Genomic DNA, 27,575 nt, shown 5'->3' with positions numbered 1-27,575 from the left:
AAATTTAGACGTCCAAGAAATGTTCAACTAATGTAATCACAGCACACATCATGCAATGCAGCGTGTTAGCAGGTGCAGCAGCGATATTTTTTGTAAATGGGGTATTTTAATTTCATTTTATTTCTAGATCCCCCCCCCCCGCTGAAGTTAAGAGATGAGTGAAGCCTGCAGGACTCCCCTCCTGTGACTGCAGAGCCCTGGCTTGGGGGGGGCGGCTTTTCCTATCATTACGGTAGTCCCTGCCTTACCCTATTCTCCTGAAACTGAGCGCACTACTGCTTCCCAGCGCTCCCGTTCTCCCCCCCAGCCCCGCCGGGAGACCCCCTCAGACCGGCGGCCATGGCCGAGCGCCGCGCCTTCGCCCAGAAGATCAGCAGGTAAAGAGCCAGAGGGCCCCGGGGGCAGGTGGTAAGGCCCCGGCACTGCGGTGGGAGCCGACATGCCTTGTTTGACTGGGATTCCAGGAATCAGGGCCTAGCTGGGTGGGAATCCCCCGGGTGGGAGTAGCTTCTCTGCCCCAGATCCGCTGCTCCTCCTGTGGGAAACCGGCTGGGAGAGCCCTAGATCGGGAGAACTCAGTAGAAAGCCCCTGTATGAGGGTCGGGGCAGTTTTATTTATTTTAACCCTATAAGTCCAGTGTCATCCTTTGTATAACAGCCACCTACCCCCCCATCCATACCATGGGCTCTAATGATAGAGAAGTCATGTGGGAGTGTGCCTAATATGGAGCAGTTACCATGGAAACCAGCGAATGCTTTTAGCACTTGAATGACTCATTCCCAATATAATCCATAGTGTATAGCCAATGTTACCCCCTGGGGTAGTTTTCATTTTATAACACTACCTACCAAGAGGCTTACATGGGGCGAGCGGGAACCCCAGAGGCTAATGTATGTGCTAGGCTCCTGCAGAACCTCTTTAAAGGTGAGGTATACGTCCATCAAAGATATAGGGGGCAACCCGAGATGGTTTAAACAAAGAGGTTCTGCATCAGATCTGCCCCCTTTTTAACATAACCCAGTGGCTTGCAGTCTAATGTGAGGATAATTGGGGGCTGTCACATCCATGGTGTTTAAACCCAGCGATTAGAGCGCTCTTCTGGTGAGAGTGCGGCCGGGGGGGGGGGGGGGTTAGATTTGAATTATTTTTTAGCTGCTTTTCTATATAAAATGGAAGGGTGCGAAGTGCTGGAACCCCCCCCCCCCCCCTCAGATATAACAGTTTGCCCGTGTCACATTGCGTTGTGTCGGAGTAACAAACACCACGGGGGTAAACCTGTTAATTATTTGGTGGTTTCTGGACTTTTTGTTTCTTGTCAAAGATATAACAATAATTCAATCTCACAAATAATTTAAATCTCACTAATCCTGATGCACCCACTGGGAGGTTATGTGTAATAAGTGCAAAAAAAAGTTCCAACCAATAGAATGTTCCAATTTCTAGGAACCTTTCATTGGTTGCCACGGTAATAGGACCACATTTTAAACTATGCACCACAATCGCTTTCGATTCTGCAGAATTCCCCCCAGTGCAGAAATTTAAATCGGCCACTCCTGCTCCTATATATAACAGTGAGCGTCTGTTTCAGGAAGAGCTTGGCGGACCCTGTATAATGTATAGTTAAATCAGTGAGTCTCGTAAACACATTGAAGTGTGCATGTTACAGGGCAGCTCAGCCCTTCATGCTTGAGAAACTTGCCATCGGTGCCCCTTAGCAAGATGCAGTGATTATTTAGGTCTAGGACGACTAGGGGTAGTGGGTGGCAGTTCCAGGGCGTTGATAGTCACCCCCACTGCTGAGTTAACGCTGCATGAACTCCAATACATTATACTCCATGTAAGTCGGAGCGTGACAAAAAAAACTTCTCATGTAACTCCTCCCCCAACTGCCAATACTGAAAGCAGGAAGCATGCGGATGTACACTTTCTGCACATGGTCAGTAGCTCTCCCATTAAAGTATTGGAAGCAGCAGCCAATTGCGTGTGAGCTAGCAAAACATCAGCGTTCAGAAAGCATTCGTGTGATTTGCTGCTGCCCCCCCCCCCCCATTGATTTCAATGGCAGCTTAGCTGAAGTTCTACTGCGTGTGTGAAAAAGCACACCGGGGTCTGCGAAACCGACTCCGACATACATTTAATGTAAAAATACGTCGTACGTCATTAAGTGTGATTTTAGGTATTGACCCCATGTTTATAAACCACCCTCTCTGTGTATTACCGTATATAAAAGGGCAGTTCTGGTGCAAAATGATAAAATGTAACAGCCGTTAGAAAGTATCCGCTGATAATGCACCAATTTCTACCACAGTTACTACTTTTTACCCCCCAGGGTCCTCCTATTCTGACCTATTTACCATTTTTAGCTTTTACATATATTCTAACAACACTTATCAATCGTATTATTATTAATTTATCTATTGTTATTAATGTTAAAATATTCTATATTAACATAATAATTTAAAATGTTATAGATAATGAAATGTGATAAATAGGCTTATTTTTGCAAAGAATAATATGTCTTTTTGTTGTCTTTTTAAATAGCATTTTAACCCAGCCAGACATTCCCGCAGTATACTCTGTACAAAGATCTATTGATTTTTATGTTAGTTCTGCATTTTTTTGTCAAAAACTTTCCATTGTGAATTCATGGTAACGGGCAGTGGACGATTTAAGCGTTCTGGGCATCCATTTTCAGCACCCGCGCATTTATTTTTTTATATATTTAATTTAGATTTTTTGCCATCGTAAATATTCACACAAAAGAATAATTGTGAATTTTTACTATATAATGAGAAAAAAGACGGGGGCCGAATGGGGCCGATCCACCGGCACATTCTATGTTTCTGGCCCTGTTCATACCTTATCTGCAGCTCAGGAGCCGCTTTTGCCGGCCGTTTCATTATTACACCTAGGATTTTTTCACCTATTTTTATTGCGTTTAATGATTCCGTGATTTTAAAGTATCGGAGAAACGAGCTCTTCCCTGCTTTGCTTCTTGAACATGCGCCACCTGGAAGAACAAAGAGCGCGCTGTGTTTAACCTGATCTTCACGCTCCTTTTCTGAACACTCGATTGTTAAAAGTTCCATTGTTTATACAAAGAAGGAGACGCGCCTCGCTTTGCCCGTCCGCAGGGTGCTTTCTCCAACTTCTTCTCTTTTGTTTGTTTTGTAAATCATATGTGGCCACGTATGATGTCATACGGCCCGTGGAGTTCTTTACCAGCTCCTCCATCGTCATGAAGGCTTTTTTCTCATAGTTTTTATTAAATATGAAACATAGTTAACATATGAATTAATATTTACTAATAACTTTGTATTAAAACCTAGTTTGAGAAACACTGTGTTTGGGTTCTTGTAGCTTTTATTATTATGTCAGTAAAATAAGAAGGTGAATAGCGAGAGGCCATTGCAATAAAGAGATGAAAGTGTAAATTGTAAGTTTTTTTATTACATTATTTTAAATTGAATTTTTTTTTTATTTTTTTATCCGATTAATCGAAAAAATAATCGGCCAACTAATCGATTATTAAAATAATCGTTAGTTGCAGCCCTAGTCATGATCATTGTGATAGAACTTTTGTGTCCGTCGCAAAACACTCCTGTTACCTGCGAACAATTATCCGCTAATCTCCAGTCTGATATTTTAATATTCCGAATACAATGCTCCTGTGCACCGAGTCAAATTGTTATATTATATACTACTTGTTATGTCCTGTCTCCCCTTTGTACAGCGCTACGGAATATGATGGCGCTGTATAAAACGATAAGTAAATGTTAAAGGCGTTGTCCGAAGGGCACGGGCCGCAAGTAACAATTGCCCTGGTTTTGAGTGATGGACAGGATTGGTTGTTTTATTGTAGAATTGTTAAGTTTCCATAAATCCTGTTTTTACGCTTAAAGTACATTAGGGGGGCTCCATCCGTTATCTGCACTTAGATGAGTTTCCTGTACTTTTTGGAATTAGCTTTATTTCTCGCCCCCCCCCCCCCCCCCTGCTCATCTCCTGATTGCACTCAAGCAGGACCGCCATCCAGCTCCTTCTCTAGAGGGTCTCATGAGCCCCCCTCTGCGCACATGCCCAGAAAGCGCCCCCATTAATTTCAGCGGGGGTGTGCTTTCCTGCCACTGATTGGCCGCTTCAGGCAGCAAAGCATAGCGCAAATAGCAGGTAGGGTAAGGAGGGGGCTGTGTCCTGCAGCCCTGGAGCTTCAGCTTCTCCCAAAGCTATTTTTCTTATCCTACGGGTAAATAAAGCATTCTGTGTTGGCGAGGCTCAGTTTGGGCTGTGGCTAGGCTTCTGGAGAATTTCCTTTCAATTTAATCTGATTTTTGTCCATTAATGTTGGTTAGTTTTTTGTGATGGATTTAGAGTGATTATTGATATTTATGATTTTAAATTATAATTCTGTATATTTTCACTTACAGGACCGTGGCTGCCGAAGTGCGAAAACAAATCTCCAGTCAATATGGATCTCCGCAGCTCCACAAAAACCTCAGTGTTGGTGGCGGAGGGTCGCACCACGCCTCGGTACGTCGAGCCCGATATCTAATCCTCAGCTGAGCCAAAAAGTCCTTTCCGTTCCTTTTTTTAGGAAATTATTTGACTGTCATTGGGAAAACGCAGTTGTCGTTCTGTCTGGGTATCGTCCTAGTTATAATTATACAGGAGAAAAATCCACTTGGTTTTCAACATGTATCTTAAGGTTAATTCCTTAGAAAGTTGTGTATTTTGGAATGTAAACGAAAGTAAGCAAGTGCGGCCATTTTTTTTTTTTGCTGGAATTTTGCCACAATACGTAAATATTTATTCCTTGGAAAACAAGGACATTTCTGGCTGTAACAATAATTGCAAAAGGGTTTTCTACCCATCAATTATCCTTTTAAACTTAAACTTGGATCAGCAAACACAACGTGCCATTGGAACACAGGAGTGATGGGAGTGATAAGGGGCCATTGGAACACAGGAGTGATAAAGGGCCATTGGAACACGGGAGTGATGGGAGTGATAAAGGGCCACTGTAACACGGGAGTGATGGGAATGATAAAGGGCCATTGGAACACAGGAGTGATGGGAATGATAAAGGGCCATTGGAACACAGGAGTGATGGGAATGATAAGGGGCCATTGGAACACAGGAGTGATAAAGGGCCATTGGAACACGGGAGTGATGGGAGTGATAAAGGGCCACTGTAACACGGGAGTGATGGGAATGATAAAGGGCCATTGGAACACAGGAGTGATGGGAATGATAAAGGGCCATTGGAACACAGGAGTGATGGGAATGATAAAGGGCCATTGGAACACAGGAGTGATGGGAATGATAAAGGGCCATTGGAACACAGGAGTGATGGGAGTGATAAGGGGCCATTGGAACACAGGAGTGATAAAGGGCCATTGGAACACGGGAGTGATGGGAGTGATAAAGGGCCACTGTAACACGGGAGTGATGGGAATGATAAAGGGCCATTGGAACACAGGAGTGATGGGAATGATAAAGGGCCATTGGAACACAGGAGTGATGGGAATGATAAAGGGCCATTGGAACACAGGAGTGATGGGAATGATAAAGGGCCATTGGAACACAAGGAAATGTCTAAGTGACCCCAAACTTTTGAAGGGTAGTGTAATTTTAACTGAACATATTGCTTCGCTCGTTAAGTCTTCAATTGAAAGTGATATCTCCTATAGAGTAGAGTCGCTTGACCTTTTGAAACCTTTTTATCCATTAAGCTGAGCGGACCGATGGGTTCAGCTGCCAACCTCGCCTTCATTGCTTACTGATTTCTGTCTAAAGGTTCCTCTCACTGAAGTGGTGGATCCAGTGGATTTCGAGGATTACCTCGTCTCGCACCCACTTGCTGTAGAGTCGGGTCCGTTGAGGGATCTGTGCGAATTTCCCCAAGATGATGTAGAAGTTCAGTACACGCCAAGGGAGTGTCGCACTGTGATGTCATCAGTGCCGGAAGACAGGTAGTTTATTGTTGTTATTACCTTTTATGTATTAAGCTCCAGCAAATTACGCAGCGCTGTATAATTTAATTGGGCCATTTAACACACATAGACATAAATACATCCACAGACAACAGGAGTTAAAGATGATAAAGTGAGATAAAAAAGGTTTAACTTCAAATAATGATATTTTTCTTATAAAAAAAGTTTTTAAATGCTGTTGATTTTTATTATTATTATTTATTAATTGTTTTATGTAGCGCCGTCATATTCCGTAGCGCTGTACAACGGGTAGACAGGACCTAAGAAGCAGTATATAACATAACAATTTGATGTACAGAAAGGTTTATTTGTGCTTAAATAGTCTAAAATCAACATTTTCTTTTTTCTTCTCCCCCCAGTGAAATGGAACCTCATGTCAGGGACTGCATAAAAAGTTACGCAGAAGATTGGGCCATTGTGAACAGAAAGTAAGTTTGCACAACCGAGGAACACAAAACCCTTAAAGGAATTTCTTTATGGGAAAATAATACCTTCAGTGAAATCTGAGGGTTCTTTTAACAGTCTAGTCCATAAATTTGTGTCTTTTTTTTTTTTTAAATTTATGTTGGAGTCCATTCTGCATGGACTCCAAAACCTTTTACTGCATGCAAATCGGTGCAGGCGTTCTTTATTTATTGGAGTAAGAAAATAAGATTTCGGTGTCACGTAACTCCTCCCCCAGCTGCCGCTACTGAAACCAGGAAGCATTCACCAGTACACTTCCTGCACATGCTCAGTAGCACCAAACCTCAAAATTACTTCGCTTAAGCCCTATCCCTTTAGCTGTTCCTTATCTTTTTAACAGGTATCACAAGTTGGGAACTGGTTTCAACCCCAACACACTGGACAAACAGAAGGAAAGGCAGAAAGGTTTGCCTAAGCAAGTGTTTGAGTCGGACGAGGTCCCGGAGACGAGCAGTTACCAGGATGAGCAGGTATAGAACGATTATGTGACGTTTCTGCAAATCCCAGCGTTAAGACTGCGGGTATAGATACGTCCACAAATTGTTAATATTGTACCCAATCCACTAAATGTTATACTGTTGTATGTATATATAGTTAAGAAGTGTAGTTGAGTCAGGGATGTGATCCGGACTCTAGGAGAAGTATCTTTAAAGTGTTGTCTCTTTTGGGTCCTGAAGGATCCTGTAAATATACAGTCGCTCTGCTAACTCTGCTGTGTTGGTAACGTTTTCATCTCGGTGTTACCTTTTTATATCTCTAATATTATTATATTGTATTTTTTTATTTATAAAATTCCATTTACATTATCAAACTTTCTGGACAGGATGATCTCAAACGACGCTCTATGTCCATCGATGACACGCCGCGCGGCAGCTGGGCATGCAGCATCTTTGACCTCAAAAACTCGTTGCCCGATGCTCTACTTCCTAACCTACTCGATCGCACGCCAAATGAAGAGATAGACCACCAAAACGAGGACCAAAGGAAATCAAACAGACACAAGGAACTCTTTGCACTGCACCCAGCCCAAGACGAGGTATCTAAACTAGTTACAATTACTAATCGGTGCTTTGAAGTTTTACGTCGTAATACGAACTGATTTATTAACAGATAAAGTTGTTTAAAGGTGCAGTTCCATTTATATAAAACCCTCTAACATGCTAAGCAAAAAACCTTAGAAGATCTGCCAGTATATTGTTTTCTCTGAAGGTTTAATCGCGCAAAAACTTGCTATCTATGGAAAAAAACATGTCTGTACCTGCTATTACGTCACATGACAATTAAGCTTTCCCTGGAAAATGAAGAATAAGGCAACATTTTACTTGTTTAAATATTTTTTGGGTGTTCAACAGAATTAAGAGTTACCTTTCTAATACTTCATTAGGAAAAATATATATTTTTTTAAAGTTTTAAATCTGTTATTAGAACACATTGAAATATTACTTTCCTTTTTAAATGAATATGAAATTAGTTGCTAATCTGAATTCTTTCCCACTTTCTCAATAGGATGATCCGATCGAGCGGCTTTCTGTTCCTGATGTGCCAAAAGAACACTTTGGGCAAAGATTATTGGTGAAATGCCTAACACTCAAGTAAGTTTTTATAGACGTATGTCACATTTTTAGGGGTTTATTCACTAAAGTGGAAGCTGGCAGGAGAGATTTGCTCACCTCCCTGCCTTTCCTATACATTATTAAACGCCATCCCGGAATAACGCGAGAAGGCCTAAGCTCATCCTGCATAATGTATAGTTCAATCAGCAAGGAAATTCACAGATTTTTCTACAAGAGATGGGATTTTTATTATGATGATGTCACACTTAGGAATGGATCATTCCATTGCTAGTAGGGGGGTGCATGTTAAAATAAAAACAAAAGACAAAAACATAAGCCTGTGTAACATAAAAAGAACTTTTATAAGCTCAGTCTTGAGCGTGGATAATTTTAAGAATTAGCACAGACCCCTGTAGTCCCAGAAATGCATTCAGACCCCCCGACACGGCACATACGGGGGCTTTTCACTCTTGCCCATGGATGTGATATTTATTACTGCCCTCCTTCGGAATCAAGAAAGGAAAGAACGTGTCTCATTAATAATAATGAATTCTTTTCACGGGCTTTAGTTCCGGGCAGTAATAGCCTCTATATTGTAGACCTTGAGGGCATTAGAACAAATGAGCCATCCTATGTATACAACAAAGCAGGACTTTATTGGATGAGTATACATCAAAGGGTGCGCGTTCCTCTGTTTTTACTGTGATTGAATTTTCAGGTTAATAAACTAGGTTTTCCCTTTACCCGTAATACTTCTAAATGAGGAGAAGAGCCTCGTAAAGAGCTTCGAAGCCAACGTGGGGCATTTATCTTCTCTATGAATCCTTGTTATGTGGGGCAAATACAAAGAGGCAACTGATACATGGTCTAGGAAATATTGACTGTAGATAATAAAGTAATTTATTAGCTCATACATGATAAGTCCCTTCTTTCTGATTTCCTTAGCGGAACGAAGCTGTCCCCCACTCTCCAAATTATCAGAGAAATTTACATTTTAATTGGTTTTCCAGGATCAGATTAGTTTCCATTTAAAGGTGCAGTTCTACTTCGACATTAAAATCAACTGCGCTCTCTCTATTCTTCGATCTGTCGTTTTATTTTTTTCATCTAAATGTCTTTATTAAAAATGTCTTTTTTATCACTTCCAACCTTTGCATCATTTGACAATTCTCAGCAAAAATATAGGCAGCATTTTACATGATTAGTTATTTATAGGAAGTGTTTGGGCTTTAAACATTACTAGGGACGAATGCTACATGTAGCATTAAAGTATCACATTTGTTAAATATTACATTCACAGCAGGGGGAACAACACCTTTAATGAAACAAAGCCAAGTTTTCTTTGCAGGCTTTATGTTACGTCTTTCATGGGGCAATAAGCGTTAACACGACAAGTTAAAAACAGGAACAATCGCCTTTAAGCGCAGCCTGTTTCTTGGAAATGTGTAGAAGAAATTTAAGTAAATATTTCTGTTTTAATTAGTAATAAACCGTAATAATCGAAACAGCTGGGCACCATTAAAGTGCCGCATTGAGCTAAATGGCCACAGGGGGGCGCCATACTTGGGCTATGAAATATTACTGGGGGTTTGGTGACGGTCTCCTTAAATCCAAAAGGAATACGTTTACAGATAAAACAGTATTATAGGGGATTGGGAAACATTTCCACTCTTTAGAGCCACACTGATTTTATATATATATATATATATATATATATATACACATAAAATAAAATATATATATAAAAAATAAATTAATAGTATATGTATATTATTTATTTATTTTTTAATATTAGAAGCCATAAAATGTTTTGGGGGGGGGGACTGAAAACAAAATTTTTAGAGAGTTACTTCTTTTTCACAAATGCATTGCATGATTTTTTATTTTAAAAGCACTTGAAATATCCTGGGAAAGTACACTGTAAAGAATTAGTTTTTTACAGCTACGTGCATATACTGATTTTATTTTTTGGTCTCCTAGATTTGAAATAGAAATCGAGCCAATTTTTGCGAGTCTGGCTTTATATGATGTCAAAGAAAAGAAAAAGGTGGGTGATAGCGCATTCAAAGTCCTTTCTGATCCCCTTGAAATGTCGGGGTAAATAGAATTTAGGGTTTAGTCAAGTCATCTGAATTTAAGTGAAGCTCTTATTCAAGAAAAATGTTTAATTGTCCATTTTATCTGCTCGTCGCAGGCTCCTATTTAATAGACACTAGTTCTAAGAGCTTACAAGACCAATTGAGTATCATCTTTAACAAATTTGCCTACTTTCTAAACTAACAAACTTAGACTTGGGTATAAAAAGTGATTCTATTGCAAAGATTGAAAAGTGGTTTTATCCTCATAGCAACCGATAGAGTATAGCTGCCAATTGGACCATTCCATTGGTTGCTGTGGTAACCACTTTTTCAACTTTGAACCAGAATCCCTTTTTTTTTTTAATCTAACCTTCAGCGTGTGCAGCTTCTAACTCGTTAGTATAAAGATAGCAAAACTTTTTTTATGATATCTTTTTTTTCTACAGATCTCAGAAAACTTTTACTTTGACCTGAACTCGGAGCAAATCAAAGGGATGCTGCGTCCTCACATTCCACCCGCCGCCATCAGCACCCTGGCCAGATCCGCCATCTTTTCCATCACGTATCCATCCCAAGATGTCTTTCTAGTGATAAAGGTGCCTGCTGAGCCTTCATGCTAATGTTTAGAACAGGGATGCTCAAACTGCGGCCCTCCAGCTGCTGCAGGACTACATCTCCCATAATGCTCCTTCAGCTAAGGGGCTGGCTGAGGAGTATGGGCGATGTAGTCCTGCAGCAGCTGGAGGGCCGCAGTTTAAGCACCCCTGGTTTAGAATATCATACCAGCTGGACAGTGTGTGGTGGTGGTGTGTGTGTGTATGTATATATGTGTATATATATATATGTATATATATATATTTATATAATTTCTCAGCCTAACCAAATGGAGTGTACAGAATCAATAAGTAATCTTTAGAAACATGGAATAAGTGAAGGTTTAATAAAACTTTATAATTTAATATTTTCAGCTGGAAAAAGTTCTGCAGCAGGGAGACATTGGAGAATGCGCAGAGCCCTACATGATACTGAAGGAGGCTGACACGGCTAAGGTGAGCGTCTCGGAGCTTGCTACCCGCGCCGCTGCTCGAAGGAAATGTAGGAGCCGCCAAAACTCAGTTTAGGATTATATGCATTAAATTATTCTGGATACGTTTAGAGCTTTATTTTACAATTTTGTAGAACAAAGAAAAGCTTGAGAAGTTGAGACTCCAAGGGGAACAATTCTGCCAGAGGCTGGGGAAATACCGAATGCCGTTCGCGTGGACAGCCATCCATCTCATGAACATCGTGAGCAGCGCCGGGAGTCTGGAACGGGATTCCGCCGAAGTCGAGATCGGACCTGGAGGTATCTCATACAGTCATACGGGAATACATTAATAAGTGAAAAATAAACATGGTTCCCTGTCACCCATGTTTTCATATTTAAATTCTAGTGTAATGGACGGCCAGAAATGTTTACAATGCTCCAAAATATTTATATCCGTAATGTGTGTCTTCTGTTCATTGCATGCTGTTCTTGTTTTAGGCTTACATGTTTTTGGAGTCTCTGTTCAAGGACAGAGGTGACAATTTTAGATCCTGCAACTCCCATGACATTGTCTCTTCTCCCATCATATGTATATAAGAGTCCTTATAGATAAGCAGATTGCGAGGTGGAAGAGGCATTGCCTAAAATGCAGGGGGTACCAGGTTGGATCAAACCTTGTGGAAAATCCACCTGCGCTAATATAAAAGTCTCCTCTGCTTATGTGACGAGGTCCTGAAATGCAGCATTGGGAAGCGTCTGTTATTATATGGCCCCCGAGAATACTTGTTGCATTTACTAACCTGAAAGGCAGGTTTTATATACTTATGAGATATAACCCAGCGAGGCGCGTTGTGCTCCCGAGCATTAACTGCGCTCAGTCCATTTAATAATAATTTGATTATCTTCCTTTAGAACGCAAGGGCTCCTGGTCGGAGCGGAGGAACTCCAGCATCGTCGGAAGGCGCTCGTTAGAACGTACCACCAGCGGCGATGAAGCCTGCAACCTGACCAGTTTTCGACCAGCGACGTTGACCGTGACAAACTTCTTCAAGCAGGTACAAAAAGCTTGTTGCTTACATACCTTTGCTAGGTTGTGATGTGATGTCCTTCTAGCTGCGTGATAAATTTCTTTGACGGTTCAATGTGTTTGAGGGGAAGTTTTTAATGTTTATTGTAATCTAGCGTTAAGAGCCGCTAATGTTGGCCGTTTCTGTTTGCACAGGAAGGAGATCGGTTAAGCGATGAAGACCTCTTTAAATTCCTGGCAGATATGAGGAGACCATCTTCTGTTTTAAGGAGACTTAGGCCCATAACTGGTAAGTCCTGCATCTCTTTGTCGATGATGTCATATGTCCAAATAAAGTATTGTTTCACTATTGCCCAGGTGACCTGAGCCATATATTCTGCACTCTTTAAAGGGAGGTTTACAAGTAAAAATGTAATCATCAAATAATGATCTATGTGCTTTGGACATCAAATAATAATTATTTTTGGCTTGGACTGTCGCTGCCTCATTCACGTAACAAGTTGTTTTTTGACCGGTTGCCAGTGCATTCCCTCCCATATAAGCACACTGCTGGTCATTTGTGGTTGTAATATTTGGGCTTAATATCCATTTTCCAAAAGTTTGCAGCACTTTACTGTTCTTACAACTTATGTAATTCTTCTAAAATCTTCTAAAATACCTTCTTGTAGGTTTAGGGCCCGGGTATTCTATTTAAAATAACCTACAATGCGGTATTATAAAGCCTCATTTCTTTTACCTACAAATTTTTGTTGTAATATGATTTTTGAATCCTAAACTTTATCTAAGTTTGGAAATTGAAATACGTAGCACTGTTACTGACTATATACAGTGCTCCACCGCTATTCAAAAGTTTGGGGTCACTGAGCTGTTTTCATAGAAAACAAGGAGATTTCTGGCCGTAACATAATTACAAAAGGGTTTCTAAAGATCAATTAGCCTTTAAAACTTAAACTTGAATCAGTGAACACAACGTGCCATTGGAACACAGGAGTGATGGGAGTGATAAAGTGCCATTGGAACACAGGAGTGATGGGAGTGATAAAGTGCCATTGGAACACAGGAGTGATGGGAGTGATAAAGTGCCATTGGAACACAGGAGTGATGGGAGTGATAAAGGGCCATTGGAACACAGGAGTGATAAAGTGCCATGGGAACCCAGGAGTGATGGGAGTGATAAAGGGCCATTGGAACACAGGAGTGATGGGAGTGATAAAGGGCCATTGGAACCCAGGAGTGATGGGAGTGATAAAGGGCCATTGGAACCCAGGAGTGATGGGAGTGATAAAGGGCCATTGGAACCCAGGAGTGATGGGAATGATAAAGGGCCATTGGAACCCAGGAGTGATGGGAGTGATAAAGGGCCATTGGAACCCAGGAGTGATAAAGGGCCATTGGAACCCAGGAGTGATGGGAGTGATAAAGGGCCATTGGAACCCAGGAGTGATAAAGGGCCATTGGAACCCAGGAGTGATGGGAGTGATAAAGGGCCATTGGAACACAAGAGTGATGGGAGTGATAAAGGCTTATGAAGAGATCCAATTAAATTTCAGCCATATCCAGCTACAATAGTCATTCACAAGATTAACCCCGTCTGCACTGGATTTCTGATCCATTTCATGTTATTTTAATGGACAAAACTTGCTTCTCCTTCAAAAACAAGGAAATGTCTTCGGGACCCCAATCTTTTGAAGGCTAATGTATATCAGTAGTAAATAAGTACTATCGTCGTATGAACTGTAGTATTTTCTATAACATGTTCCAATCTGTGTTTATATACTGTAACCGTGCTGGTAAAGGCTCTTTTACATTGCTTTTCCTTTTAAATGTTCCAGCCCAGCTGAAGATAGACATCTCCCCTGCGCCAGAGAACCCCAGCTACTGCCTGACCCCGGAACTGTTACAAGTCAAGCCTTTCCCGGACAGCAGAGTGCGGCCCACAAGAGAGATCCTGGAGTTTCCAGCCCGAGACGTCTACGTCCCTAACACCGTTTACAGGTAAGCAATGTCTCATCGGCAGCATTGTACACGAGTGAAGGTAGGTGACGCGTTTGGTGATACTTCGGAAAAGGTGACATTTTGTGGTCTTTTCTTCCAATAGAATGTTCAAGTATTTAGTAGTAGAGCCAAGTTGATACTTTTATTGGCTAACAGAGTAGATTTAGAGTGCAAGCTTTCGAGGCCTCTCAGGTCTCTTCCTCAGGCATATTATGACATCAGCATGACTTTACTTGTCTCCCGTGATCCACACTACCAACTCTAACCTTTTGTCAGATATCGTGAGTCAAATTGAAAGCGGCAGCCTAGTGTCCCACGCAGTCCGCCAATGAGCAATGCAAATTAAATTACATTTCCAAGAAATATTATTAGCTTTTATTTATGTAGCGCCAAAAATTCCTGCAGCACTTCTTACAGTCCCTACATTCAAAGGGTCTGACAAAACCAGAACTGACCGACTAAAACAAACCGATACATTATGTAGAGCAGGGGTCGGCTCGCAAGCTTACAATCAGTATTTATTATTTCACGATGATGCCTAAGTGCGTTGAGCCAGACCATAATACTTCAGCTCTTTGCTACATGGTGATTTATTCACCATGATAAAAATAATAATTATTATTATTCAATTTACTCTCAAAAGTAATAAATTATAGGAACCCGTCATCATGTTTTGGGGGGGTTTTCAGCTATGTGTGTGTATTTATTTTTGAATTCAAGCTGTAATGGACATCAAAATGATTTAAAATATTAGTTTCCGCTGCAGGAAAGTGGAGCTTGGAAGAAAACTTTAGTTTTTTTTTCCGCTGGGTAGAGAACAGCTTTTTGTTAATAATACAAATCCCTGTTTAGTTGATTTAGCCGATGATGTTACTTAAGTATCATTATCTCTTTTAAAGCATGGCACTTTAATTCATTCCGCGGAATGCTCGCGCTTACTCTCCTCTGAACAACCTCTAAACGGCTGCAGACTAATGTGCTAAACACACGAGAGGAGTTGACATTTTCTTTGAAGGTTAAGAGAAATATACCAGTGTAATTAGTATGACAAGATAATTACCGGCGGCAGGTAATGAAGTCATCCCCGGGGAGCCGGAACAGCTTTGATGCTCTATTAACACCTGAAGTGTATTTACCCTCCTTCTTCTGTCTACAGTGTCTGCTTTCCTCTATTAACAAAGACTTTTTAAGGAGAATTGTAATTAGAAGAAAAAGCCCTTCTGCCTGTATGGTAAATAAGGTTCGGGGATAAACGTTGTATTAAGGTACTAGAAACATTTAGGAAATATTATTAAAAAAACAGATGAAACATTAAAAATAAACAGGAAAACAACACTGGGGATGCGGAATGTAGAAGGGATGAGTTTTTTTTTCCATATTCAGAGGTGGGCGACTTAATGGTTTGCAGGAAAGACTAAGGGATGTCAGTATGTCCCGCTTGGAGGAGAGAGAGGAGGATCATAGGCTTAGATGGAATGGAAGGAAGTTTTACTTTACCGAGAGGGTGGTAGATAAGTGGAACAGCGTCCCAGCAGAGGTGGTAGAGGGTAATAGAGTGAGGGTCGTTGATCTCATCTAGCCGTATGCCTATCCCATGCCCTGTATTATGACAGCACGTATTATTGTCGCGTTTGCCACAATAAGGGTTTGCGCAGCCCCCCGCAGTCAGTAATTCCAGAGATGCCCAACTAGCCTGGGATTTGTGGTCCGAAGCTGCTGTTCTGCCAGAGCTGCCCATATCTGCCCCGGTCATCATGCTTCTTGTTGACAAGTCATAGACAACGTGTTTATCTTGGTTAAATACAGCCGCCAATGACATGATTTAATTCAGCGATAATGCGAAAATATGTAAAAAAAAAAAAAAAAAGGGCTTAGAAAAGAAAAAAACTCCTTAACCCCTTCAATCCCAGGGGTTTTTGGTACCTCAAAGCCCAGAGCAATTTTGCCATTTTTGGGGTATGTCGGTTTAGCGATGATTCTCTTTTCCTGTGAATAGTGCACCCATATAAACTACATATTGTTTTTTCAAGGAGAGATAGAGCTTTCGTTTGATATCATAGCTGGATGATAGGCTGAAAATTTAGAATGAGAAATTTAGTAAAAACTAGCGAAGATTAGAAAATTAAACTAATTTTTTTTTACGTTTTCCCTCTGAATCCTCACAAAATTAGGTAAAGTGATGGAAAATCCCCTCCAAGTTTATTAATTCAGGTGTCCTAATTTCAGAAATACCTGATTTATATAGATTTTCCATACTTTCCCAGCACCAGGGAGCATACTATAAGGTGTACAATTTTGTATAATTTTTATGCCTATGGCTTAACGGGTTTGGGGGTTGTGAACGGGGGCAGGAGGGTTATACTGGCTAGATGTTATGCTAGGGCAATGGGAAGTAAGGTTTTTTAATAACTTTTTTATTATCTTTTTTTTATATATATTTTTTTTTTAATTTTAATTTTTTTACATTTTTTTTTATTTTTTATATATTATTTTTACACAGAAATGGTTAGAGGTCCTCCTAGGGACCTCCTGAACATGCCAGTGATGTCACAATGACATCACAGCTCACATTATAATTTTTTTTTGTATTATATATATTATTATTTTAATGATTTATTTAATATTATTTTTTAAATGAATTAACTTTTTTTTTTTTCTGCTTTTCTCTTTTAGGACGGGAGGGGGAGTGAGAGACATGGTTTCTCAGTCCCCTCCCCGCGATCCCCCTGCACCGATCACACTGTGATCTCTATGCAGGTCCTCACAGACCTGCAGAGAGATCGCAGCGTCTCTGTGCCTCATCGGAGGGCAGGATATCCCCGCAGGATATCCCCTTCCGGGTTACGTCAGCAGTGACGTAACCCGGAAGGGAATGCCTGATCGCGCGATCGGGCACTTTCAACCGTAACAGCTTACCGGCTTTCATGCCGGAAGCTGTTACGGGAGATCGGGCAGCAGAAAGCCGGCGATGCCAAACGACAGCCTGGTCTCCCGTGCAGTGGCAGAGATGTGTCCCTGACGCTGCACGAAGGGCTGGACGTACCGGGACGTCCATGGGGGTTTCTTTGTAGGCGTTTTTTGGACGTCCCGGTACGTCTATAGGGGATTGAAGGGGTTAAAATGTCTGTGTTGTCTGTGACGGCCTATCAGTGGCTGTTTTTGTGTCACATGACTTTTGAAGCCTTCCCTGAAAAATGTTTAAATTATGCCAACTTATACATAATTGAAGAATTATTTCTGGGTTTGTTTATGACATCGTCGATGGGGGGGCTCCCCTTTAAATCACGCACACAGTTTCAGCGATAGAATGAATCGCATTTCCTGCAAGGCAAGTAGCTGGCAGACAGGGAATGAGAACGGACGCGCATGCATGCAAAAACAACAACATGTAAAGGTAACACTCGGGCTGTCGTGTGTATTAAAGTGCATGCGAGGGCCGGAGCGGCCCTTTACATTCAGAAAAACAGAGGAAGCATAATTTATACATTATTTTTTTGTATGCACATTTCGTCAGATAATTACACATAATTAAAGGGACCCTCCGGCCCTCCTGATCACCACCAAATCTGGGGACGTTCCTGTAAATGTATATAAAGTACCTCAATGTGCAAAACATCGGCATTCTGCAGAAGAATTCTGTAAGAAGAAAGAATTCTTTATCTTTACGTTTAAATACAGAATATTCGAGGTCTAACGAACGGACGTCTACATTTTGTTTCCTAGATAATTATGGTAAATCAGTGTATCCTGCTCTTAATTATATATATTTTCCATTCCAAAAGGCGCGTTTAATGCGTATACATCCAGGGAAGGGTTAAGAAAGTAATAAGCATGATTATCATTCTTCATCTCATGGAATTAAGAACCTCCTTGCTGCTTTCAGATGAAAGTCAGACACCTATTCTTCCGAAGATAAATATAAACGGCACTTGAGGTTGTATCTCTAGCATTTGGTTTTCTTTTTCATATTTACCCTTCCCCCCAAACAGGTGCCTGTTAGGGGGTTATAGTGACTGATTTTCAAAGGTTTTAATTTCAAGAGAGTCTGTTTGTTGAATGAATGTTTCATTGTTACTCATTGTCATCTTTTTCTTATTGCTAATATATGCTACCATTCAAGGTTTGGGGTCAGAAATCCAGCGCAGGCGGGGTTAATGTTGTAAATGACTATTGTAGCTGGAAACGGCTGATTTTAATGGAATCTCTTCATAGGCATACAGAGGCCCTTTATCACTCCCATCACTCCTGTGTTCCAGTGGCCCTTTATCACTCCCATCACTCCTGTGTTCCAATGGCCCTTTATCACTCCCATCACTCCTGTGTTCCAATGACCCTTTATCACTCCCATCACTCCTGTGTTCCAGTGGCCCTTTATCACTCCCATCACTCCTGTGTTCCAATGACCCTTTATCACTCCCATCACTCCTGTGTTCCAATGACCCTTTATCACTCCCATCACTCCTGTGTTCCAATGGCCCTTTATCACTCCCATCACTCCTGTGTTCCAGTGGCCCTTTATCACTCCCATCACTCCTGTGTTCCAGTGGCCCTTTATCACTCCCATCACTCCTGTGTTCCAGTGGCCCTTTATCACTCCCATCACTCCTGTGTTCCAATGACCCTTTATCACTCCCATCACTCCTGTGTTCCAATGACCCTTTATCACTCCCATCACTCCTGTGTTCCAATGGCCCTTTATCACTCCCATCACTCCTGTGTTCCAATGACCCTTTATCACTCCCATCACTCCTGTGTTCCAATGGCCCTTTATCACTCCCATCACTCCTGTGTTCCAATGACCCTTTATCACTCCCATCACTCCTGTGTTCCAATGACCCTTTATCACTCCCATCACTCCTGTGTTCCAATGGCCCTTTATCACTCCCATCACTCCTGTGTTCCAATGGCCCTTTATCACTCCCATCACTCCTGTGTTCCAGTGGCCCTTTATCACTCCCATCACTCCTGTGTTCCATTGGCACGTTGTGTTCGCTGATCCAAGTTTAAGTTTTAAAGGCTAATTGATGGTTAGAAAACCCTTTTGTAATTATTGTTACAGACAGAAATCTCCTTGTTTTCCATGAAAACAGCTCAGTGACCCCAAATTTTTGAATGGTAGTATAATACTGTATATACAGTCTATAACTTTGGATAAAAAAGTCTCACATGCCTACAGAGGCCCTATATCACTCCCATCACTCCTGTGTTCCAATGGCACATTGTGATCGCTAATTTACCTCTAATGGGGCACTACTTTAAATTCCGAGCAGACGTTTTTTTTTTCTTTCCGGCAAGCATAAGACAAGCTTTATAATGCTTATAACATATACAATATATACATCAGCTCTCTATAATAATGCTTTATTATACCAAATAAATCATACAAACATATTGAAAGAATAGTTTAACTTATATACCCTATATATATATATATATATATATATATATATACAGCTTAATAAAAAATAATAATGTTGCAGTTACATATGATAAAAATACATTTATTTTTAATATTTAATATTATTTTTTTATATTAAACCCCCGCTCAATGTCTGGGTTTATTTGTCAAAGTAAAAAATACATAGAATACAGTATGATAAAGATGCGTAAGTCAATATGACTCGAACAGAAAAATCTTGATCCACTCAAGGGTTAAATATGATTAATGCGATAAAGTTCATCCCACGGTATTAAGAAAATCTAAATACCACTACTAGGGTTAGGAGGTTGGGGTACGACAAGTAATTGCCCCCCGAGGTTTTCCAACAACGACCATTTCTTTGTGGCACCGATTGGAACAGCGTTTCTCGGACTGTTTCCGGAACTGCGGGATTTCTGCATTTAGTAAGTACTAATGTCTTAATTAACACCGTAAATGCTGAATGAAAACAGTTTTTAAATACCCCTTTGGACCCAGTAGATATAGCCAAGGGGTACACGGCCCATAGGCCGATATCATCTCTCTTTAAAGTAAATGACCCAGTTTCCCCCCCATAGGAACCTTGAGAAACGTTTGTTTGTTAGAATAAAGTGGAGTTCTGGGGTACTTTGTTCCGTAGACTTTCTGGTTTAGGAGAAGAGCAGCGATTGATCTCGGGTGACCTGCGTTCCAACCACGCTATCCTCACCCGTCTAAGCGTGTTTTCCGTTAAGCCCAATTCACCCCCTTTGGTTACCCCGAGGATTGGGAAAGTTGGTTATTTAAGTAAAAGATTCACTGTGGTGCAACGTGGTAAAAGTTGAACGATTAGCAGGAACATTCCATTGGTATCCATGGTAACTGCACCAGAATCCCTCTTATCGGTACCCCCCCCCAGTGTATCTGTTCTCCATATATATTGTTCGGAACGTTTGGCCGGTAGCATTGTATCAGAAGCTACCGGCTGAGTTTCTGATGACTTCTTTTGTTGATATCGTTTATCTCCTTACAGTTCCTTTCCCAATCCTCAGGCTCCTACGTGTGAGATTTCCGAGGTCCCCCCTCTGGATTAATCAAAGGGTTCTAGGTCTGTGCGATAAAGCATTATTTTTGTTGACCGGAGTGAGTACGTTCTGCCCTTTTCCGGCTTCCAGTATAGGCCGTGTCCCCTTCGTCTTTCCGGTTTTGCCTTTGATCTTGGTTTCATGTACTTGGCGTTGAGGTTTGTACCTCCGCACGTCGCGTTCCACCACCCACCTAAAAGGGTTAATTACATATCAGTAGGATATGGCATAGAACATATTAACACCAACGCGTTCCTACCGCTTGCAGGGTTGCCCCGCGTAACCTATAGTGAAGTCACGTAGTTGACGTTTCCTGAAAAATGGCAGTTTAATGAATACTCCTCAAAAGTCTTCCCAGCAGAGGTGGTAGAGGGTAATACAGTGCGGGTATTAAACATGCATGGGATAGACATACGGCTCCTGAATCTAAGACGAGACCAACGACTGATTAAGGTTTGAGTCTTTACAGCGGGAAGAATGGGTGACTAGACGGGGGCCGGATGGGGGCCGATCTGCCGGCAGATTCCACGTTTGTGTCTTGTTCAAGCTATATGCCCTATGATTTATGTCCATATGCAATGTACCTGGAAACATATAATCCTGCGCTGCTGAGACATATACGTTACGAGCATAGAGCGCACAGAGCTGCCACCCGGCAGATCTATTCTCACATCCTACAAGAATATTTTTACGATGAACCCAAAACTTGCGAGTTTTGATGTCTAAGTATTGTGTCCACCGTGGAGGTTACGTTGTACGTCTCTAAACCCCAACGGCTGCGCCCGCTGGAATAAAGTAAGGGACGGATTATGGATTATGAATAAGAGACGATACCTGACGAAGACTCCATCGGGCATGTTTGATCTCTGCCGTCCTGGTCGCTGGTGGAAAATAATAACGGCGTGCGTTCGGGGAGCGCGCTGGGAAGGTTTCCCCCCACCTGCGATACCCGAAGCGCGTAACCGGTATCGTGACCCCCCAGGGTGAACGTGTACTCCGCGTAGCGCTTATTGTCCTTCCAGTCCTGGAGTTCTATGTGCAGTATGTAATCCGCCTGCCGAGTCAGGGAAGAGATCTTCTCGAGGCCCAGCCAAAATTCACCTTAAAATTAAGAAAAATAAAAAATAAATGTAAAAATAAGACTTTTTCTCCACGCCTGCGTTTTTTTTCTTATCTAGTAAATTATTAATATAATAATATATTTTAATTAGATTTTCGTTCGTGTTCAATAATTATTTCATAAATTCTCCTTAAGAATATTGGGGGGGGGGGGCTTTCTGTATTACATCTGTTTTAATAATATAAAAAAAATATATATATTGTGACCGTGTGAACCCCAGGGAGATGATTAGCATGGCATCTGAGTACAGCTGCTATGCAGATTATACATATGGGTCCCTGGGGTGGAGCAATTGGAGAGCAGGGTGGGCCAATGCTCCATTCCCCCATTCTGTGGAAACTCCATGCCGGGTTTTCCAGGAGGCAAGAAATCTGCAGGATCCGGTCCGGGATTTCTATGAGGCCGGCGTCAGGCACAGGTGCTGGGCATTAAAAACCCCTGGAGCCTGATACTCAGCAAGACTGTTGGGGGAAGAGGAAGTTCCCTGTGCTCCCAGGGCAAGGAGAGGCCCTGAAGAAGACTATCCCTGAGCCAAGTGAGGCAATACCTGCCTGGACATTTTGTGTGCTGTCTGGGGGAGGTTTTCCAGAGCCTGGCGTAGCTGGGTCTGGTTGGGAGGTTGAGGTAGTGGGTGATTAGGCTGGTCAGTTTAGACCAGCATAGTTAAGTTAGAGAGGGCTCCAATTGGGAGCTAGGTTTTCTTTTTATGATTTGGTTTTTGGGGTTTAAGTGGTTAAAATAAAGCGCTGTTTTGTTTAAAGCTGCTGTTCCTGACTCTGATTGCCCTAGAGGACTGTGCTTAGGACCCCTAAAAGTGACATGTATGGCCCTCATGCTATAGGGTTTGTCACATATTCTCCAATTGCTCCACCCCAGGGACCCATATGTATAATCTGCATAGCAGCTGTACTCAGATGCCATGCTAATCATCTCCCTGGGGTTCACACGGTCACAATATATATATTATTTTTTTTTAAATAACTTTTTTTTAAAAATTAACTTTTTTTTGAGCGGGCAAATATTGGTAATTGATTAACGAGTGTAAATAAAGGTGTCTCGGTCATACGCTGCACGCTGCCCCGTGATTGGCTGATGCCGGTTGGGCGATAGGTCTTGCTGTCCTGTTTGCTCTTGGCAAATACGATGCTATATGTTAGAATGGCTGATGCAACGAGGCACTTTGTAGGGTTATCTGTGTGCGGTCAGGTCGTAGGAAGTGTTTTGTGCTTTGCTGTTTGACTTTAATATAAGGGGAATTCCATTTATTAACCCGTTGAGCGCTGGAAGGACGAGTTAAAGAATTGGATAGCAATATTATTTATGGAAGGTATTGGCAAACACATTTAGGAGCTTATTTGAATAATTTAATTTATAATTTTACAAGTAATCATGTGAAAAATCACTGATTTAAAAAAAAAAAAATCGCGATGATGTAAGGGGGACTTTACCTGTGAGGTCACCAAAGCCGTTTGCGTATTCCTGCCACGTCTGGTTAAAATCCACCGACCCGTCCACCCTTCTCTGGATCACCGTCCACGCGTTGTCTGATTTAAATACAAAAAAAAGCAGAATTTTTGTTTTAATATCCAGTTGCTTAAAATACCGTATTTATACTCCGTGGAAATCAAGGAATTATTTTGTATATTTTATATTTTACTCTGGATATACAGGGAGGACCCCTCTATATGGACATCCACGGGGGGGCTTCTTTTTGGGCAGCACTGCGGTGGGAATAGGGAGGTTGTCTATGACAATGTGGCCCCTAGGACTGTCCAGTAATAGTAATAGGTCCTTTCCCCATCATAGACCTGATCGTCACGGTAACCCCATTGGTAGATGGGCCATCAGCCCTTACCTGGCATTAGTTCACAATACACTTCGAATCCCGCAGTTCCGTTTGGGGTAACGGTGTAGATGCCGCTCGTACGTTCTCCTCTGTTATAAAAATCATTGCAGTCGCGGGCAGTGTCTGAAAAAGTGAAGCCATAATACAGAGAGAAACGTAAAAAGACTGACTATTGGAATGGTCAATACAGACATATTTATGCCAATGTCAAACTTATATCGCTGTATACAGTAATATAACCCCGAGCGCTGTATACAGTGATATAACCCCCCAGCGCTGTATACAGTAATATACCCCCAGTGCTGTATACAGTAATAGAACCCCCCCAGTGCTGTATACAGTAATAACCCCCAACGCTGTATACAGTAATAGAACCCCCAGCGCTGTATACAGTGATATAACCCCCAGCGCTGTATACAGTGATAACCCCCCCTAGTGCTGTATACAGTAATAGAACCCCCCAGTGCTGTATACAGTAATATAACCTCCCCAGCGCTGTATACAGTAATATAACCCCCAACACTGTATACAGTAATATAACCCCCCCAGCACTGTATACAGTAATATAACCCCCAGCGCTGTATACAGTAATATAACCCCCCAGCCATATTTGTGTTTCCCGCAGGCAGTATGATTAGGAGTCGCGGTGTCTGTTGGGCTCTTTGTACCACAGAGAGTCTCCCCCTCATTCATTCACAAACAGTTTTTATGTTCATTCACAATAAGCTTACCACTTTCTTCTGTTGCTGAGTCGGTTGTGTTTCTCGGCCGGTAAGCATTGAGGTTTGGAGTGTGTTGGCCAGTGGATGGTGAAGTCTTTGTGTTTTCTTGAAAACCAGCACTAATTAGCTGCAAAAAAAATGTTAAATTTTTTTTTTGAAAGTTTGAGCCTTTGAATGCGCATTGCACCCGCAGAGTTCCCGTAGCGCTCTAATTCATGACGTGGCGGTCTCCCTTTAACACCTTTCCAGTTTCGTTTACCTATCCAAGGCGTAAGCATTTTGGGAGGAATAAATGGGATAACAGTCGAACCCCATAAAATATAAATCAATGGGTTAACCAGTCTAGCACAACAACTGTACAGAACTGGGAATACTGGATCAGGACCCGTTTCCCAGTAACACGGCGATTCTGCCCCGGGGGGGGGGGGGATACGATTATTTGTGTAAGGATTTTCTGGGAATTTACCTTATCTTCTAGGTCTTTAATCTGCCAGTTTTGGTGATCCAGCTGCGTGTGCTGCTCCTGCACGACTTTCAGGAGGCGGCGGATGTTCAGGTCTTGCTGCTCGACAAAGTTCTGCAAAATCCGAGGATTTGGTCAGACCTTTTAATTGGAACAATTTAACAATAGAGTATGCCACAGAATTATCGGGGCTGCCTTAACTCTCCAGTCAGTCCCATCTCTGGCTAATGAGACCCAAGCGCATGCGCAGAAGGCACCCCCATTGATTTCAATGGCAGCACTTTAAATACTTTAAATATGCATTCTTCAATTTCTGGGCTGCACGTGAGTACTGTCCCTTTAAGACATCCTCTCCTCACCCACCTCTATTCAAGCAGAGATTTATACTGCCATGAGACCTTAATAAAAGCACTGACCGGGGGCTGTGGCCGCTTAGACAACTTAATCAAAAGCTTCACTAAATTAATCGGCAGGTTTTTTTTTTTTGTAACGACCACTTAATGCTGAAATACAAATAAACATAACGTGCAGGACACGTTCGCTACTTGTTGATGGACTACAACTCCCATGATCCTTTCCCGTGCATGGCGTGTTGTAGCCCAGCAGCCAGAGAGGGGCTTTCATGGATAGTACGAGTCGCTACTTACTTTTAACGAGGTGACTTCTTTGAGGTTTGACCCCTCTGGGCTCCCGTGATCAGTGATCTGGCCCAGCTTCTCCTCCAGTACGCTGACCTTGCCCTGAAGCCGGGTCTTGTCCTGCAGCAGGCTTTCGATCTGCCGGTGGATTTGCCGCGACATGTTCTTGAGTTCCTCGTTGTTGAGCTGGAGCCTGGACGTGGTCTCCTTGAGCTCCTCTTCCTTCTCCCGGATCTCGTTGGTCTGCTCGGAGAGGTCGTCGAAAGATTTGTCGAAGACGTTCAGCTTGTAAAAGATCTCGTTGATTTGCCCCTTCGTCTTGTGGACGAAATCCTTGAGCCCGTGGCCCAGCTGGAGTAGACCGTTGGCCAGTATCCTTACGTCGTCCAGCATGGCGAACCTGGACTTGGGCTCCGCCGGCGGGATGTCAAACTCCGCTTCTTGCTTCTCGATGGCCGCCCCGAGCGCCAGAGGCAGAATGATGAGAAGTATCGCCTTCATCGCGCCGTTTAATGACAGAGCTGTCCAGCAGACGTCTCCGGCCCCCGAGAGTGTCCTCCCTGCTGCGGCTCAGCTATATATATCCCCAGACGGACCGCTCTGGTTGATAATTAAACGAGACGTTTGAACTCGCGTAACCTCAACCCAGCTTCGCCCCGTTCCTCATTTCTGTTTAATGAATTGAAACTGACGGATTTACCCTATTTTAGAAATAACGGCAAAAAAATACGTGCGATTTTCTGATATTTTTTGTTCTTTTTTTTAATTGTGTGTTTGTTTCAATTCCGTTTTTTACATTTTTGTACATTATAGAATTTCGTCTTGAAGATTAGAGCTCGTTTCTGGAAACAGTCAAATATCTCGTTAAGGCGGATCTGTTACTTTCCATAAATCCTGCATTTTGGGGTTTTATACATTAAATAAGCCTATGTTATTGTGTTTACAGATCAGTTTATATATAAACATACCATGGAAGCGGCCATTTTCTCAGGATCTGCATAATTATTCCTCCCCAATAAGTCATCTCCCCCCACTGTTGTTGCTAAATTAGTGGAGCAGGCAGCCATTGCGGAGAAGGAGAGAGAATTGGATGCATCATGCTAGTGCTGCCACAGGCTGCCTCCAGTCTCACTTTCCACAAGGGAAATTGAGGTCATGATCTAAAACTAGAGGGTCAGAGGCTGAGATGGAATGTAAGGCAGTTTTACTTTACTGAGAGGGTGGTAGATAAGTGGAACAGCCTCCCAGCAGAAGTGGTAGAGGGTAATACGGTGAGGGTATTAAACATGCATGGGATAGACATACGGCTCCTGAATCTAAGACGAGACCAACGACTGATTAAGGTTTGAGTCTTTACAGCGGGAGAAACCGGCGACTAGACGGGGGCCGGATGGGGCCGATCTGTTTAAAAGATAATTATACCAATTGACAAACGCAAATCCCAAGCCGCAGGGATCTTACATTAAAGGCTTTGTTATAAGTCACGCCGGTTCCCTGTTCTCCTGTTGGCTGCGCAATCCCCACCGACTCTCCAACCTGCTCTGGGTTGCGTCTCCGCGTGGCGATTGGCGCGGTTCTCCAGCTCGTTGGCGCGTCGGGTACCTGTGGGCATTTCAGAGGCCGCGGCCCAAGGAATCCCCAGCCCCACCATGCGTGACCCGCGTACCTCGTGCTTCGACGACTCTCCTCCTGCCCCGTCACAGGTCCAGACGTGGGGGTCCGAGCGAACCGGGTCACGGGGACTGACGCGGTGGGGTGGACTTCCTCTGTCCTCCCTACTATGATCGTTTCAGATTTTTTTAATTACATTTTTTCAGTTTAAAAATAGTAGTTTTTCTAGCGTAGCATCGGAAACGAGGCACAAAAGCGACATCTCTGCCCCAGATGAATCCGGATTTTTTTGATCGACGGCTGTCCTGCCTTCAGCCTTGGATGATGTGAGCAGCAGACACGATGTCCTCATTCAGAATGTAAACACGACCTCCGTGTTTGCAGCGTTTCGCGTTTTCATAGGCGGCAATTCTATTTAAAAAAAAAAATAATAAAATTTATACCGCAAAAAGTTCTGTTTTGTCGCGCAGGTTTAACCAAAAAAATTGATTTTTTTAAAAATAAATCAATAAATCAATAAAAAATAATGGTAAATAAAATAGTTTAGTTCTTT

The 27,575-nt window shown here is 42.2% G+C and overlaps 2 protein-coding genes across 11 annotated transcripts in view; one reads left to right on the top strand and one right to left on the bottom strand.

Annotated features, from left to right (window-relative positions):
* The first annotated feature begins 339 nt into the window (after nt 1–339).
* LOC149282163 (dedicator of cytokinesis protein 7-like) overlaps nt 340–27,575 on the top strand; it is a 54,133-nt gene continuing 26,897 nt past the window's right edge. For all 10 annotated transcript variants that reach the window (XM_089498608.1, XM_089498607.1, XM_089498606.1 and 7 more), the window contains exons 1-14: nt 340–377; nt 4,429–4,531; nt 5,798–5,973; nt 6,354–6,422; nt 6,800–6,929; nt 7,283–7,495; nt 7,966–8,051; nt 9,993–10,059; nt 10,537–10,686; nt 11,059–11,139; nt 11,270–11,435; nt 12,030–12,172; nt 12,340–12,433; nt 13,977–14,139. In XM_089498608.1, coding sequence (XP_089354734.1) covers nt 340–377; nt 4,429–4,531; nt 5,798–5,973; nt 6,354–6,422; nt 6,800–6,929; nt 7,283–7,495; nt 7,966–8,051; nt 9,993–10,059; nt 10,537–10,686; nt 11,059–11,139; nt 11,270–11,435; nt 12,030–12,172; nt 12,340–12,433; nt 13,977–14,139 — 1,679 coding nt within the window. The remainder of the gene's footprint in view (nt 378–4,428; nt 4,532–5,797; nt 5,974–6,353; nt 6,423–6,799; nt 6,930–7,282; nt 7,496–7,965; nt 8,052–9,992; nt 10,060–10,536; nt 10,687–11,058; nt 11,140–11,269; nt 11,436–12,029; nt 12,173–12,339; nt 12,434–13,976; nt 14,140–27,575) is intronic.
* LOC149282164 (angiopoietin-related protein 3-like) lies at nt 20,628–25,912 on the bottom strand. Its single transcript, XM_089498547.1, has 7 exons — nt 25,421–25,912; nt 24,777–24,887; nt 24,320–24,437; nt 23,598–23,711; nt 23,191–23,286; nt 21,457–21,723; nt 20,628–20,815 (listed from the first exon to the last, which is right to left on the bottom strand). Exons 1-7 carry the CDS (start codon nt 25,910–25,912, stop codon nt 20,628–20,630), a joined length of 1,386 nt encoding a protein of 461 aa, XP_089354673.1.

The sequence above is a fragment of the Sceloporus occidentalis genome, unplaced genomic scaffold, assembly GCF_023333645.1.
Source record: "Sceloporus occidentalis isolate IW3139 unplaced genomic scaffold, rSceOcc1.0.p SCAF_122, whole genome shotgun sequence".
In the NCBI taxonomy this organism is placed as follows: Eukaryota; Metazoa; Chordata; class Lepidosauria; order Squamata; family Phrynosomatidae; genus Sceloporus; species Sceloporus occidentalis.
Note: the sequence above shows the minus strand (reverse complement) of the source record. Positions and strands in the feature narration are given on the sequence as shown.